Source organism: Cervus canadensis, chromosome 4 (assembly GCF_019320065.1).
Source record: "Cervus canadensis isolate Bull #8, Minnesota chromosome 4, ASM1932006v1, whole genome shotgun sequence".
In the NCBI taxonomy this organism is placed as follows: Eukaryota; Metazoa; Chordata; class Mammalia; order Artiodactyla; family Cervidae; genus Cervus; species Cervus canadensis.
In genome coordinates, this window is record NC_057389.1 from 100,630,758 (window position 1) to 100,645,602 (window position 14,845).

Consider the following 14,845-nt stretch of genomic DNA (forward strand, 5'->3'; position numbering starts at 1 on the left):
CTCTTTGCTTTGTCCCTTAAACCTACTGCAGCCATCTGACATGCTACATATATTGCATATATTTTTAATTAGCTTATATTATTTTTTACAACTGGAATTTAGGAGTTTTTGTTTCTCAGAACCCTGTACTTGTTGCCTTGATGACACCTGGAACATTGCCCAAGTCAATTTATATTCCCCAAAAGAATGAAAGAATTTCTCATTAAAACTATGGAATAGTAAAACAATTGTACTACAACATAAATTAATTTAAAATAAAAAATTAATTTAGAAAAATTAACTTGAAAAGTTAAGAACATAAAACAGAAAAAAAAACTGTGGAATACATGACATCTTGAGTAAAAAGGTAAAAGCACAAGTTTGCCAGTTAAAGAAGGCACAGACAATTCCCTAAAGAGGATCAAATCCATGAACAAAATATTGGTAATATATCGTGACAGAAAATTATTCTGTGCTTAGTCACGTCCAACTTATTTTGACTCCTTGGACTGTAGCTGCCAGGCTCCTCTGTCCATGGGATTCCCAGGCAAGAATATTAGAGTGGGTCGCTGTGCCCTCCTCCAGGGGAACTTCCTAACCCAGGTTTCCCACATTGCAGGCAGATTCTTTGCCATCTGAGCCACCAGGGAAGCCCACATAAAATTATAAATGGTAGCATTTCAACTGTGTGGCTAATGCCATTTGGTGCAAAAAAAAATCACAATATTAATGTTTTCCTTGTAGTCACTTCTATCACATGGCACCAAGAAACTTAACAAGAGATTCAGAATTTTTTCTTCTGGGACTTTCAGAGAAACAAGAACTGCAGCATCTCATATTTGGACTTTTCCTCTCCATGTACCTGATCACTGTGTTTGGAAACCTGCTCATAATCCTAACTGTCAGCTCAGACTCCCACCTCCACACCCCCATGTACTTCTTCCTCTCCAACCTGTCCTTTGTAGACATCTGTTTCACCTCCACCACGATCCCAAAGATGCTGTGGAACATCCAGACACAGAGCCAAGTTATAACCTATGAAGGTTGCATGACCCAGATGTTTTTTTTCATGCTATTTGCAGGGTTGGACATCTTCCTCCTGACAGTGATGGCTTATGACCGCTTTGTGGCCATCTGTCACCCCCTGCATTACATGGTCATCATGAACTCCAAAATATGTGGAATTTTGGTTCTGGTTAGCTGGATCATCAGTGTCCTGGATTCCTTGTTACAAACCTTAATGGTCTTAAGGCTGTCCTTTTGCAGAGAGGTGAAAATCCCTCATTATTACTGTGAAGTCAAGTTGTTGATCCAACTTGCCTGTTCTGACAACTTTCTTAATGACATGGTGATGTACTTTGCAGCTGGACTGCTAGGAGTTGGTCCCTTTGCTGGCATCCTATACTCATATTCTAAGATAGCTTCTTCCATACATAGAATCTCATCAGTTCAGGGGAAGTATAAAGCGTTTTCCACCTGTGCATCTCACCTCTCAGTTGTCTCTTTATTTTATTGCACAGGCTTAGGAGTGTACCTCAGCTCAGCTGCTACCTACAGCTCACATTCAACTGCAACAATGTCAGTGATGTACATTGTGGTCACACCCATGCTGAACCCCTTCATCTACAGTCTGAGGAACAAAGACATAAAGAGGGCTCTGAACTCTTTCTTTAGAATGCCACCTAGAAAAGGGTTACTTGTCTTCCACTGAGGAAGGGCAGATAATGGAAAGCTTCAAAGCCTCAGAGCCAGAAATTGCACATCTTTAATGAGATTCTTTGATCAGATTGTGGAATTCAAGCTTGCTCTGTCTATTTATTTCCTGGAATTTCCACTTATTTGACTTCAACCCCTCCCTACAATTTCTGTAACTAGCTTGATTAAGCTTGTGCACTCCCTCATATCTAAAAGATTGTCCCCTTTATGGTTTTTCCAACTCTCAAATTTATCCTCACCCTTGGATCTGAAAAACTGGGGGATTCACATTTATCACAGGATTTATCACATTTATCATAGGATTTCTTTTTTTAATTGAAGAAGAGTAGTTTACAATGTTGTTACTTTCAGATATACAGCAAAGTGACTCAGTTATACATACACATAAATTTTTCAGGTTTTTTCCCTTGTACTTTATTACAAAACATTGAGTATAATTCCCTGTGGTATATAGTACATCTCTATTTGTTATCTATTTTATATATAGTAGTGTGCATATGCTAATCACTAACTCCTAAATTATTCCACCCCCTACCATTTTTCTTTGGTAATCATAAGTTTGTCTTTTATCTGTGGTATATTTCTGCTAGGTTCATTTGTATCATTTTTTTAGATTTTACGTATAAATGATACCATGTGATATTCTTCTTTGTCTTAGTGTGATAATCTCTAGGTCAATACATGCTGCTGTGAATGTCACTATTCTATTTTTTCATGGATGAGTAATATTCCTCTATATCTGTACCACATACATATGTTCAATGAATTTTATTCTCCTCCTTAAGATTCCATTGTGTTCTTCAGCTCTCTGTCCCTAATGCCTACCACAGCCACAGCCACACAGATTATTAAATACCTGTCTTCATGTAGATTCCAAAGGTAACTCAAATTTGAGTAGTTTGCCAATAAATATGTGAAACATAATGAAAAATTTTAAAATATACTTTACACGATTGTGCAAAATATTTCTTTTTCAAGCTGTACATCTACTCTTCATATTATGGAAGATCAACATTCATGTGAAATTGATTTTATATATTGGAATGAAACAGTCGATGGCTTGTTTATGGGTTTGTATTGGATTATCTTCCTGTTTCTGTTTGAAAACTTCCAGTACTTGCCTATACATGAATCTTTCATTACTCTACAAGTAATCTCTCTGTCTTTTGTGTGTGTGCTTGTTGTTGTTATTTTTTTAGTTGGAGTATAATCACTTTACAATGTTGTGTTAATTTCTGCTGTATAGCAATGTGAATCAACTATATATATATCTCCCCCATCCTTCCCATCTCAACCCCTCTAGGTCATCACAGGGCACCAAGCTGAGCTCCCTGTGTTATAAAGCAGCTTCCCACTAGCTATTTTACATGTGATAACATATATATGTCAATGCTACTCTCTCAATCCTTCCCACCCTTTCTTCTCCTTCAGGGTCCACAACTCTGTTCTCTATGTCTGCATCTCTTTCTTACTCTGCAAGTAGGTTCACTATAACATATTCTAGATTACATATGCATGCATTGCTGTTTAGTTGCTAAGTTGTGTCCAACTCTTTTGTGACCCAATGGACTGTAGGCTGCCAGGCTCCTCTTCCATGGGATTTCCCAGGCAACAATCCTGGAATGGGTTCCCATTTCCTTCTTCAGGGGATCTTCCCAACCCAGGGATCAAACCCATCTCTCCTGCATTGACAGGTGAATTCTTTACCACTGAGCCACCAGGGAAGCCCCCATATAAGTGTTAATATATATTTGTCTTTATATTTTGATTACTTCAATCTGTATGACAACTCTAAGTTCATCCACATCACTTACAAGTGATTCAACTTCATTCTTTTTTATGGCTGAGTAATATTCCATTATGTTCATGTGCTACATCTTCTTTATCCATTCATCTGTCAATGGACATCTAGGTCCTGACTATTGAAATAGTGCTGCAATGAACATTGTGCTACATGTGTTTTTTGAATTATGGCTTTCTCAGGATATATGTCCAGCAGGGGGGTTGTTATATCATATGCTGGTTCTCTTTTTAATTTTTTAAGGAACTTCCATACTGTTCTCTACAGTGGCTGTATCAATTTACATTCCCTCCAACAGTGTAAGAGGGTTCCCTTTTCTCCACACCCTCTTCAGCATTTATTGTTTGTAGATATTTTGAAGATGGTCATTCTGTCTGGTGTGACGTGATACTTCACTGTAGCTTTGATTTGCATTTCTCTAATAATTAGTGATGTTGACCATCTTTTCATGTGCCTCTTGGCCACCTGTATGTCTTCTTTGGAGAGAAATCTATCTCGGTCTTCCACCCATTTTTTGCTTGAGTTGTTTCTTTTTTTGATACTTAGTTTCATGAGCTGTCTCTATAGTCTGAAGATTAATCATTTTTCCATACTTTGTTTGCAAACATCTTTTCCCATTGAGAGAGAGTTGGAGGCTATATTTTCATCTTGTTTATGATTTCTTTTGGTGTGCAAAAACTTTTAAATTTACTTAGGTCCCATTTGTTTATTTTTGTTTTTAATTTCATTACTCTAGGAGGTAAATCAAAAGAAGATTTTGCTGTAGTTTGTGTCAAAGAGCGTTCTGTCTATGTTTTCCTCTAAGAGATTTATAGGGTCTGGTCTTTAAGTCTTTAATCCATTTGGAGCTTCTTTCTGTGTATGGTGTTAGAAAGTGTTCTAATTTTATTCTTTTACATGTAACTGTACAGATTTCCCAGCACCACTTATTGAAGAGGCTGTCTTTTCTCCATTGTATATTCCTGACCCCTTTGTCATAGATTAAGTGACCTATGGGTTTATCTTTGTACATGGGTTTATCTTTGGACTTTCCATCCTGTATCATTGGTCTATATTTCTTTTTTTGTTCAACTGCCATACCATCATGATTACTGTACCTTTGTATAGCTTGAAGTTAGGGAGACTGATTCCTCCAGTTCCATTTTTCTTTCCCAAGATTGCTTTGGCTCTTTGGGGTCTTCTGTGTTTCCATACAAATTGTAAGTTTTTTTATTCCAATTTTGTGAAGAATGCCATTGGCAGTTTGATAGGAGTCGCTGCACTGAATCTGTAGATTGCTTTGGATAATATATTCCTTTTCACAATATTGATTCTTCCAACCCAAGAACATGGTATATTTCTCCATATGTTTGTATCATCTTTGATTTCTTTCATCAGTATTTTCTAGTTTTTTGATTACAGGTCTTTGCTTCCTTAGGTGGGATTTTTTTCCTAGGTGTTTTATTCTTTTTGTTTCAACGGTAAATGGTATTATTTCCTTAATTTCTCTTTCTGCTCTTTTTTTGTTAGTGCATAGGAATGCAAGAAATTTCTGTGCATTAATTTTGTATCCTGTATCTTTACCAGATTCATTGATTAGCTCCAGCAGTTTTCTGGTGGCATCTCTAGGATTTTCTATGTATAGTAACACATCATCTACAAATAGTCTCAGTTTTACTTCTTCTTTTCCAATTTGTACTTTTTAATTTCCTTTTCTTCTCTGATTACCATGGCCAGGACTTCCAGACTATGTAGAAAGTGGTGAAAGTGTACATTCTTGTCTTGTACCCAATCTTAGGGGAGATAGTTTTTCACCATTGAGAATGCTTGCTGTGGGTTTGTTGTATTTGACCTTTATTATGTTGAGGTTCATTCCTTCTATGACCACTTTCTGGAGAGCTTTTTATCAGAAATGAGTGTTGAATTTTATCAAAAGATTTTACTACATTATTGATCTTTACCTTTGTTTTCTTTGTTTCTATTACATTTATTTCTACTCTGATCTTTATTGTTTAGTCCCTTCTAATAACTTTGAGGTTTCTTTTTTCCTTCTTTTGCTAGTTGCTTTAGGTATAAAAAGTTAGGTAGTTTGCTGGAGATTCTTCTTGCTTCTTGAGGTGAGATTGGACTGCTATAAACTTCCCTTTTAGAACTGCCTTTGGTGCATCCCATGGTTTGGGGCTTTCATTGTCATTTGCTTCTAGGTATTTTTGAATGTCCTCTTTAGTTTCTTCAGTGATTTCTTGGTTACTTAGCAGTGTAGTTTAGCCTCCATGGGTTTGTGTTTTTTACAGTTTTTGCCTGTAATTGATTTCTAATCTCAGCATTGTGGTCAGAAAAGACTCTTGATAAGATTTCAATTTTCTTAAAACTTCTAAGGCTTGATTTGTGACCTAAGATATGTCTATGCTGGAGAATGTTCCATGTGCACTTGAGAAGAAAGTGTGTATTCTGCCTCTTGCAGGTGGAAGGTCTTATAAATATCAACTAAACCTATCTGGTGTATTGTGTCATTTAAAACTTGTGTTTCCTTATTTATTTTCTGTCTAGATGGTCTGTCCTTTGGTGTAAGTCAGGTGTTAAAGTCCCCCACTGTTATCATGGTACTGTCAATTTCCCCTTTTATGATTTTTAACATTTGCTTTATGTTTTGAGGTGCTCCTATATTGGGTGCATAAATTCTGTCTTTTCTAAATTTTGTCATAATAATAAAAGGAGCAATGTATTGAAAAGTTACTGTTGAGCCATGAAAGACGCCAGGGTTCTTGGCCTCTGGAGAAGAGGAATTCAATCTGGGGCCAGTGACAAGGCTTGATGACTCAGAGCTTTTGTGTGACAAAGTTTTATTAAAATATAAAACAGATAGACAAAGCTTCTGATGTAGATCAGAAGGGGGCAGAAAGAATGCCCCCCTTTCTAGTTTTAGCAAGCTGTTTTATGTCTGTTAGAAGGCTATTATTCAGATAAGAGAGACACCTCAAGGCTGAGGGAGTTTCACCAGGGCCCTCTCCCACAATATGTGTTTTTGAGATAGAATGGCATGAGATGTGTCATCCCCAGCCATAAAACAATTGATATGAATACTGGTTTGTTGAGCTATTATCAGCCCAAGATTTGAGAAAAGAAAAAAGTTAGTCTTCGGTGGAACCATTTTGAAGAAAGGCAAATTCCAAAGCAAATACAGTTTCATTAACACAGCTTAAGAAAAACATTTCCATAAGAAAAACACATTGGTTAGCTCAAGGTTTGAGAAAAGTTAAGTTCAGGTGAAACCAGGTGTCGTCATGGCATCACAGAATTTTAAGAGAAACCTCCTTTTAATTTTGTATAGAGAAGGAAAAAAAATCTAACATTTGCACTTTGTTTCCTCTTACTGATTAAGGGAGAGATAAAAAATGTCTCACACTTGCAGCCTATTTCCTCCATTTGGAGACCCCTGGCTTTCCTGCCTGTTACCCTCTCAGTATATATATTTTAAATATCATCCATTATGTGTCCTGTTTATGATTGGGGATCTCTTAGATCGTTGAAGAGTGATTCACAAGAGCAGTTAATTCCTCCCTAATGTGTGATTCAATGTCACCAACTTTTCTTATCAAACAGACTTTTTCTTATAAATACACTTGATTATCAGCAGGGAAACAATAGACTTACACTTTAAAAATATAGGTTTATGCAAATCAAAACCACAATGAGGTACCATTACACGCCAGTCAGGATGGCTGCTATCCAAAAGTCTACAAGCAATAAATGCTGGAGAGGGTGTGGAGAAAAGGGAACCCTCTTACACTGTTGGTGGGAATGCAAACTAGTACAGCCACTATGGAGAACAGTGTGGAGATTTCTTAAAAAACTGGAAATAGAACTGCCATATGACCCAGCAATCCCACTTCTGGGCATACACACTGAGGAAACCAGATCTGAAAGAGACACGTGCACCCCAATGTTCATCGCAGCACTGTTTATAATAGCCAGGACATGGAAGCAACCTAGATGCCCATCAGCAGATGAATGGATAAGGAAGCTGTGGTACATATACACCATGGAATATTACTCAGCCATTAAAAAGAATTCATTTGAATCAGTTCTAATGAGATGGATGAAACTGGAGCCCATTATACAGAGTGAAGTAAGCCAGAAAGATAAAGAACATTACAGCATACTAACACATATATATGGAATTTAGAAAGATGTTAATGATAACCCTATATGCAAAACAGAAAAAGAGACACAGAAATACAGAACAGACTTTTGAACTCTGTGGGAGAAGGTGAGGGTGGGATATTTCAAAAGAACAGCATGTATACTATCTATGGTGAAACAGATCACCAGCCCAGGTGGGATGCATGAGACAAGTGCTCGGGCCTGGTGCACTGGGAAGACCCAGAGGAATCGGGTGGAGAGGGAGGTGGGAGGGGGGATCGGGATGGGGAATACGTGTAATCTATGGCTGATTCATATCAATGTATGACAAAACCCACTGAAATGTTGTGAAGTAATTAGCCTCCAACTAATAAAAAAAAAAAAAAAAAGCTGGAAATAGAACTGCCATATGACCCAGCAATCCCACTGCTGGGCATACACACCGAGGAAACCAGAATTGAAAGAGACACGTGTACCCCAATGTTCATCACAGCACTGTTTACAATATCCAGGACATGGAAGCAACCTAGATGTCCATCAGCAGATGAATAGATATGAAAACGGTGGTACATATACACAATGGACTATTACTCAGCCGTTAAAAAGAATGCATTTGAATCAGTTCTAATGAGGTGGATGAAACTGGAGCCTATTATACAGAGTGAAGTAAGTCAGAAAGTAAAACACCAATACAGTATGCTGCTGCTAATACAGTATACTAACACATATATATGGAATTCAGAAAGATGGTAATGATGACCCTATATGGGAGACAGCAAAAGAGACACAGATGTAAAGAACAGTCGTTTGGACTCTGTGGGAGAAGGCAAGGGTGGGATTATTTGAGAGAATGGCATTGAAACAAGTATATCATCATATGTGAAACAGATCACCAGTCCAGGTTTGATGCATGAGACAGGCTGCTGAGGGCTGGTGCACTGGGATGACCCTGAGGGATGGGATGGGGAGGGAGATGGAAGGGCGGTTCAGGATGGGGAACACATGTACACCTACGGATGATTCATGTCAATGTATGGAAAAAAAAAAAAACACTACAATATTGTAAAGTAATTAGTCTCCAATTAAAATAAATAAATTAGTTTAAAAAAAAAACCATTGATATTTGGCTCAGGCTTTGACCTCTGCTACCGTAAGCACTGATTAAGCCCTAAGACAATAGGAACTCTTAGAGTTACCTTTTCAAAGACAAATTTCAGGTCCATATTTAAATCTTTATTCCCCAGACTGTAAATGAAGGGGTTATTATGGGTGTGACCACAGTGTACATCACTGAGGCAATTGCACTTGAGTGTGAGCTGTGGGTAGAAGCAGAGCTATGGTACACTCCAAGGCCTGTACAATAAAATAAGGAGACAACTGAGAGGTGAGATGCACAGGGGGGAACTGTTTTATACTTCCCCTGAGCTGATGAGATTCCACATATGGAGGAAACTACGTTAGAGGAAGAGTAAAAGATACCAGCTCACTCCAGTACTCTTGCCTGGAAAATCCCATGGGCAGAGGAGCCTGATAGGCTAAAGTCCCAGTGGTCGCAAAGAGTCAGACACAACTGAGTGGCTTTACTTACTTAAAAGATACCAGCTAGGGGACCACCAGTCAGGAACACAGCTTCAAAGTACATCACCGCGTTATTGAGAAAGTTGTCAGAATTTACAAGTTGGGTCATCTGATTGAGTTCACAGAAAAAGTGAGAGATTTCTAAGACTGTACAGAAAGACAGTTGCAACACTGTTAAGCTTTCTAACAAGGAATGCAAGACACTGTCGATCCAGCACACCAGAACCAGCAGTCTACAGAGCCGGGGGTTCATGATGACTGTGTAGTGCAGGGGGTGGCAGATGGCCACAAACCTATCATAGGCCATCACAGTCAGGAGGAAGTTGTCCAACTCTGCACACAGCATGAGGAAAACATACCTGAGTGATGCAGACTTCATAGCTGATAACTTGGCTGCTGGTTCCACAGCATCTTTGGGATGATTGTGAATATGACACAGAGGTCGACAAAGGACAGGTTGGGGAGGAAGAAGTACACAGGGGTGTGGAGGTGGGAGTCTGAGCTGACAGCCAGGATGATGAGCAGGTTTCCAAACACAGTGATCAGGTACATGGAGAGGAAAAGTCCAAATATGAGGGGCTGCAACTTTGGTTCCTCTGAAAATCCAAGAAGAAACTCAGAAACTCGTGCTATATTCTTTGGTGCCATGTGGTGGAGGTGACTACAGAATAGGGGAAAATAACATGACTAATTATCACACAAATAAGCATTCCTCATATTGTTGAAATGCTAGTTATATCTTGCTGTTAAAACATGAATTTCAATATTTTGTCCATAGATATTGCAATGTGTATAGAGTTCCAAAAAACAAAACCTCCTAAGGTCTTGTCATGGAGAAAAAATAAAAATTAAGCATATATATAGCATATCAGATGGTAACAGACACGATGAAGAGAATGAAGTCAAATGTGACAGAAAGCGCTAAGTGTGGCTGTTATTTGTATGGGTGTTCAAGAAAGACATGCCAGCAGATAGGGTCAGATAGGGTGATATTTGAACAAAGACTTCAAGGAAGAGAGAGCAAGAGCCATGAACAAGTGCTGAGAAGTGCGTACTGCTGCTGCTAAGTCGCTTCAATTGTGTCCGACTCTGTGCGACCCCATAGACGGCAGCCCACCAGGCTCCCCCGTCCCTGGGATTCTCCAGGCAAGAACACTGGGGTGGGTTGCCATTTCCTTCTCCAATGCATGAAAGTGAAAAGTGAAAGTGAAGTCACTCAGTCGTGTCTGACTCTTCGTGGCCCCATTGACTGCAGCCTACCAGGCTCCTTTGTCCATGGGATTTTCCAGGCAAGAGTACTGGAGTGGGGTGCCATCGCCTTCTCCGAGAAGTGCGTGAACAAAACCATATTTAATAAGGAAAGAAACTTAGAAAGAAGGCATTAGACGTGCATGCGGGCTCCAACTCTTCGCAACCCCATGGACTGCTGTAGGCCCCCAGACCCCTCTGTCCTTGGGATTATCCCAGTAAGAATACTAGAGTGGATTGCCATTTCCTACTCCAGAGGATCTTCCCGACCTAGGAATCGAACCTGCATCTCCTGGGTCTCCTGCATTGGCAGCCAGATTCTTTACCATGGGGCCACCTGGGAAGCCCACGGCAATAGACATGTACAACTAAATAATTTTTTTTTTTTAATTTAAGGCAAAAGGTGTGTCCCAGAAGTCAATTGAAAAGCAAATGATTAATTTGTAAGAGTTATATGAAATGTTGATAATTGTAGAAAAATGGCCATAGATATTGGCTTCATAATAATAACAGGCAGTTCAAAATGGCCACCAAATATATCAATTTTTACTCTGAACATACAGCTTAATAAAACAAGAAATCTCTTTCATATTCTAGTCCTAGGAAAAAACTGAAAGATCTGTCATATGTTGGGGTGAGAATTTTGAGCTAATAGCAAAGGTACACTGTTTGAATTTTCTAGCAGGTATGATGTGTTACAAGATTTTAGGGGAAAACCTGAAATAAGTAAATATTCAAAATATATATATTCTTTAACTCAAGATTCTCCATTACTGGTACAATTGATATTATGGGCCAGGTCATTGTTTGTGGGTCTGTGTCCTGTGCATTGCAAGATATTTACAGCATCTCTGACTCTACTGAGCCCTCCAAGTGTGACAGTCAGAGAAGTCTCTGGATATTACTTAATAAGCCCTGGCAGGAAAATCATCCGCAGCTCGAGCTTCATCATCTCAAAATATTTTTTTAACATTGACATAATAGCAAGTAAATGATAAAATATATGAAAGACCATCATGGTGAAAGTAGCACAGGCACATTATGAAATGTTATAGAGCCATAAAATAATGAATCATCACGATACTAATGATTGGAGGTACGTCCATGAGGAATTTTTAAGTAAGAAGGAAAACAGGACAAAAAGTTGGAAAAATGCACTAAGACATAAACAACACTTACAAAGTGTATAGGCTTCTATTATTGCATTTGTGTAAAATGTATTGAGTATTCATGTGTGCATAATATAGAGACAAGTTTTAAAGTAAACTGAGAACACATGGAGAAAAATGTCAGTGAGAAAGAAATTACAATGAGTAGAGTGGTTTGAAAACAACTGCATGTAACAGAATGGAATGGAAATCAACAAGTAAGTTATATGAAACTATGAAATAGTAAAAATTTAACAACACTAACAAGGGTAATAACATAAAGTTGTATTGCCAGCAAGTTGGAAATAAAAGAAAAATAACAGAATGACTTTCATAATATAGGAAGAAAGCATTATCTAAGTTACCATTTTATCTTACATGAGGATTTGTGGATTTCAATATGCTTAAGGAAGATACAGGAGATCTTTAGCCAAATGATGATGAAGAATGTCTTCCATATGATGCTGAATGTAATGGAGCATTTGGAAATAGATCTAGTCACAAAAGGTCAAAAATAATTATGACGAAAACAGATGCAAAACTTCTGGAAAAAAGTTAAAAGGGTGATTTATTATCACTAAGCATGCAGAAATTTCACTATCAACTTTGTTTAGAACAATGATCAGCAAGTGAAGAATTTTAAAGTGACAGCTCTTTTCTTTAGAAAAAATAAACATTGGAGAAAACAAAACATGAGTGATTGATAGATTTGACCACACAATTTTATATACACATATTTCTCTTCAAATACATCTTTAGGTGCATATTAATAATATAAAATAGCTAAAAGCAAACAACCAGTTTGTGGGGGAAATCCAATTCTTTGTTTGAGAAATTGCAATCAAGAAATAAACAGCAGTTCTCTGAGCCAACTGTACAAGAACAAAGGGTTCATGATGAAATTTGCTAAGAAAGCTTTTACATCTTCTCAACATACATGTCCAAACACACAAAACAATAACTTGTACAGGTGATGGATATGCTAGTTAGCTTGATTTGATGATCTTTCCACAATTTATACTATATCAAAACATCATAAAAGGGACACACAGATGGATATACTATTAAAGATAAGAATAAATGGAAGAAAAATTCAAGTTGTACATCTCAAATATATATAATACTTACTTATATGTCAAGTGTATCTTAATAAAGATGCTTTTAAAAATAGCTATTACAACTTAAAAAATAATCCAATTAATAAAGCAGGAAAGGACTCAGGTAGATCATTTGAGAGAGAGAAAGCTGACGGCTAACATATTCACATACACAGTTAGCCTCTTGGGAAATGAAATAATAACAATGTAAGATCATTCAGTTCTGTTCAGTTCAGTCGCTCAGTCGTGTCCAACTCTTGCGACCCCATGAATCGCAGCATGCCAGGCCTCCCTGTCCATCACCAACTCCCGGAGTTTACTCAAACTCATGTCCATCGAGTTGGTGATGCCATCCAGCCATCGCATCCTCTGTCATCCCCTTCTCCTCCTGCCCCCAATCCCTCCCAGCATCAGGGTCTTTTCCAATGAGTCAACTCTTCGCATGAGGTGGCCAAAGTATTGGAGTTTCAGCTTCAGCATCAGTCCTTCCAATGAACACCCAGGACTGATCTCCTTTAGAATGGACTGGTTGGATCTCCTTGCAGTCCAAGGGATCCTCAAGAGTCTTCTCCAACATCACAGTTCAAAAGCATCAATAGTCAATAAAGCAGAAATAGATGTTTTTCTGGAACTCTCTTGCTTTTTCGATGATCCAGCAGATAGTTGGCAATTTGATCTCTGGTTCCTCTGACTCTTCTAAAACCAGCTTGAACAACTGGAAATTCACGGTTCATGTACTGCTTAAGCCTGGCTTGCAGAATTTTGAGCATTACTTTACTAGCGTGTGAGATGAGTGAAATTGTGTAAGATCATTAGGACTCCTGTTTTCTCATCCTAAAATTTTCTCATTTGCTTCACAGAAGACACTGTGAAGTAGATGCCTCAGATACTGTGAAATATGTGTGCTATTGTTGCACAGGTGTATTTGCAAGCATCCTTTGGTGTGGATCTTTCTCCTCTCAATATTAAAACATGGTCAAATAAGACCCATCATAAAAATGAGAAATATCTTCACTTTAGGTTATACCCATCTACAGCTAATACCCTATTTCTCTACCCCAGTTAATTAATAAAATATTTGGACACATGTTCTACTTTTACAGGAAGCATTTTATACTTCTCATCCATCTTATAATTGGGCTTCCATTTCTATCACTGACTCTTGAGAGTCCCTTGGGCTGCAAGGGGATCAAACCAGTCAATCCTAAAGGAAATCAGTCCTGAATATTCATTGGAAAGACTGATGCTGAAGCTGAAACTCCAATCCTTTGGCCACCTGATGGGAAGAACTGACTCATTGGGAAAGACCCTGATGCTGGGAAAGATTGAAGGCAGGAAGAGAAGGGGATGACAGAGGACAAGATGGTTGGATGGCATCACTGACTAGATGGACATGAATTTGAGTAAGCTTTGGGAGTTGTTGAAAGACAGGGAAGCCTGGTGTGCTGCAGTCCATGGGGTTGCAAGGAGTCAGACACAACTGAGTGACTGAACTGATTTCTGTCATTTAGTTGGCATCACAGAACACTGCCTTTCTGAGTTCAATATTCACTTCTCCTCTTCATATCATAACACTATTAATACACTGATATTTAGTTAAGCCAACAAACCAACCACAGTGGGCTCTGGGCTCTGGCCTGGGCTGAGCTGGTACTCAAGCAATCTCAGGTAAGCATCTGGGATATCCTTCTCTCTAATCTTTACCTGCAGTGTCCTTTGGGCTCTTGGACTCTCCTGCATGGGAACTCTGAAAAGAAGGTCTTCCTGTGACAGGCTGAATCCTTTCATGGATGGTTGATGTTGGAGACTGAGGCTTTGTCCCCAAACAAGACAACAGGAAGGAGACAAGAACTGGTCCCTTAGTTGGACTTTGGACTCAAAAAGCAACAATCGTGTCTCACCCTTGTGCAGGTGATACAAACTCAAGGATGCAGCAGAGGAGATATTTACAGCTCTCTTTGTTTTCTCATTAGGTTCATTTCCCTAATGCTGTAATGACCATGAATTCCCGCAGGGAATTCCGGACAGAATTCTTGACAGAAAGGATTTTTTTTTTTCCGGTGATTCTCTATGCCCAGGATACCATTAACAAGCCAGGTGAATTCAATGCTTATTAATCCTTCTATATTAACTCTTGCTTTCCAAAGGTCTAAACT

The 14,845-nt window shown here is 38.5% G+C and overlaps 1 protein-coding gene and 1 pseudogene across 1 annotated transcript; one reads left to right on the plus strand and one right to left on the minus strand.

Moving 5' to 3' along the window:
• Positions 1 to 835: 835 nt before the first annotated feature.
• Positions 836 to 1,690, plus strand: LOC122441005 (olfactory receptor 7A10-like). The gene is made up of 2 exons (XM_043467638.1): positions 836 to 1,190; positions 1,476 to 1,690. The coding sequence occupies exons 1-2, from the start codon at positions 836 to 838 to the stop codon at positions 1,688 to 1,690; spliced, it is 570 nt and encodes a 189-aa protein (XP_043323573.1).
• A 7,153-nt stretch (positions 1,691 to 8,843) lies between these two features.
• LOC122441006 lies at positions 8,844 to 9,844 on the minus strand (annotated as a pseudogene).
• Positions 9,845 to 14,845: the final 5,001 nt, after the last annotated feature.

Excerpts from the sequence above, each read along its gene's own strand:
- LOC122441005 (XM_043467638.1), top strand. The coding sequence starts at position 836 with ATGTACCTGATCACTGTGTTTGGAAACCTGCTCATAATCCTAACTGTC. Across the intron at positions 1,191-1,475 it reads TCTGGTTAGCTGGATCATCA|TTGTCTCTTTATTTTATTGC; the intron begins GTGTCCTGGATT and ends CTCACCTCTCAG.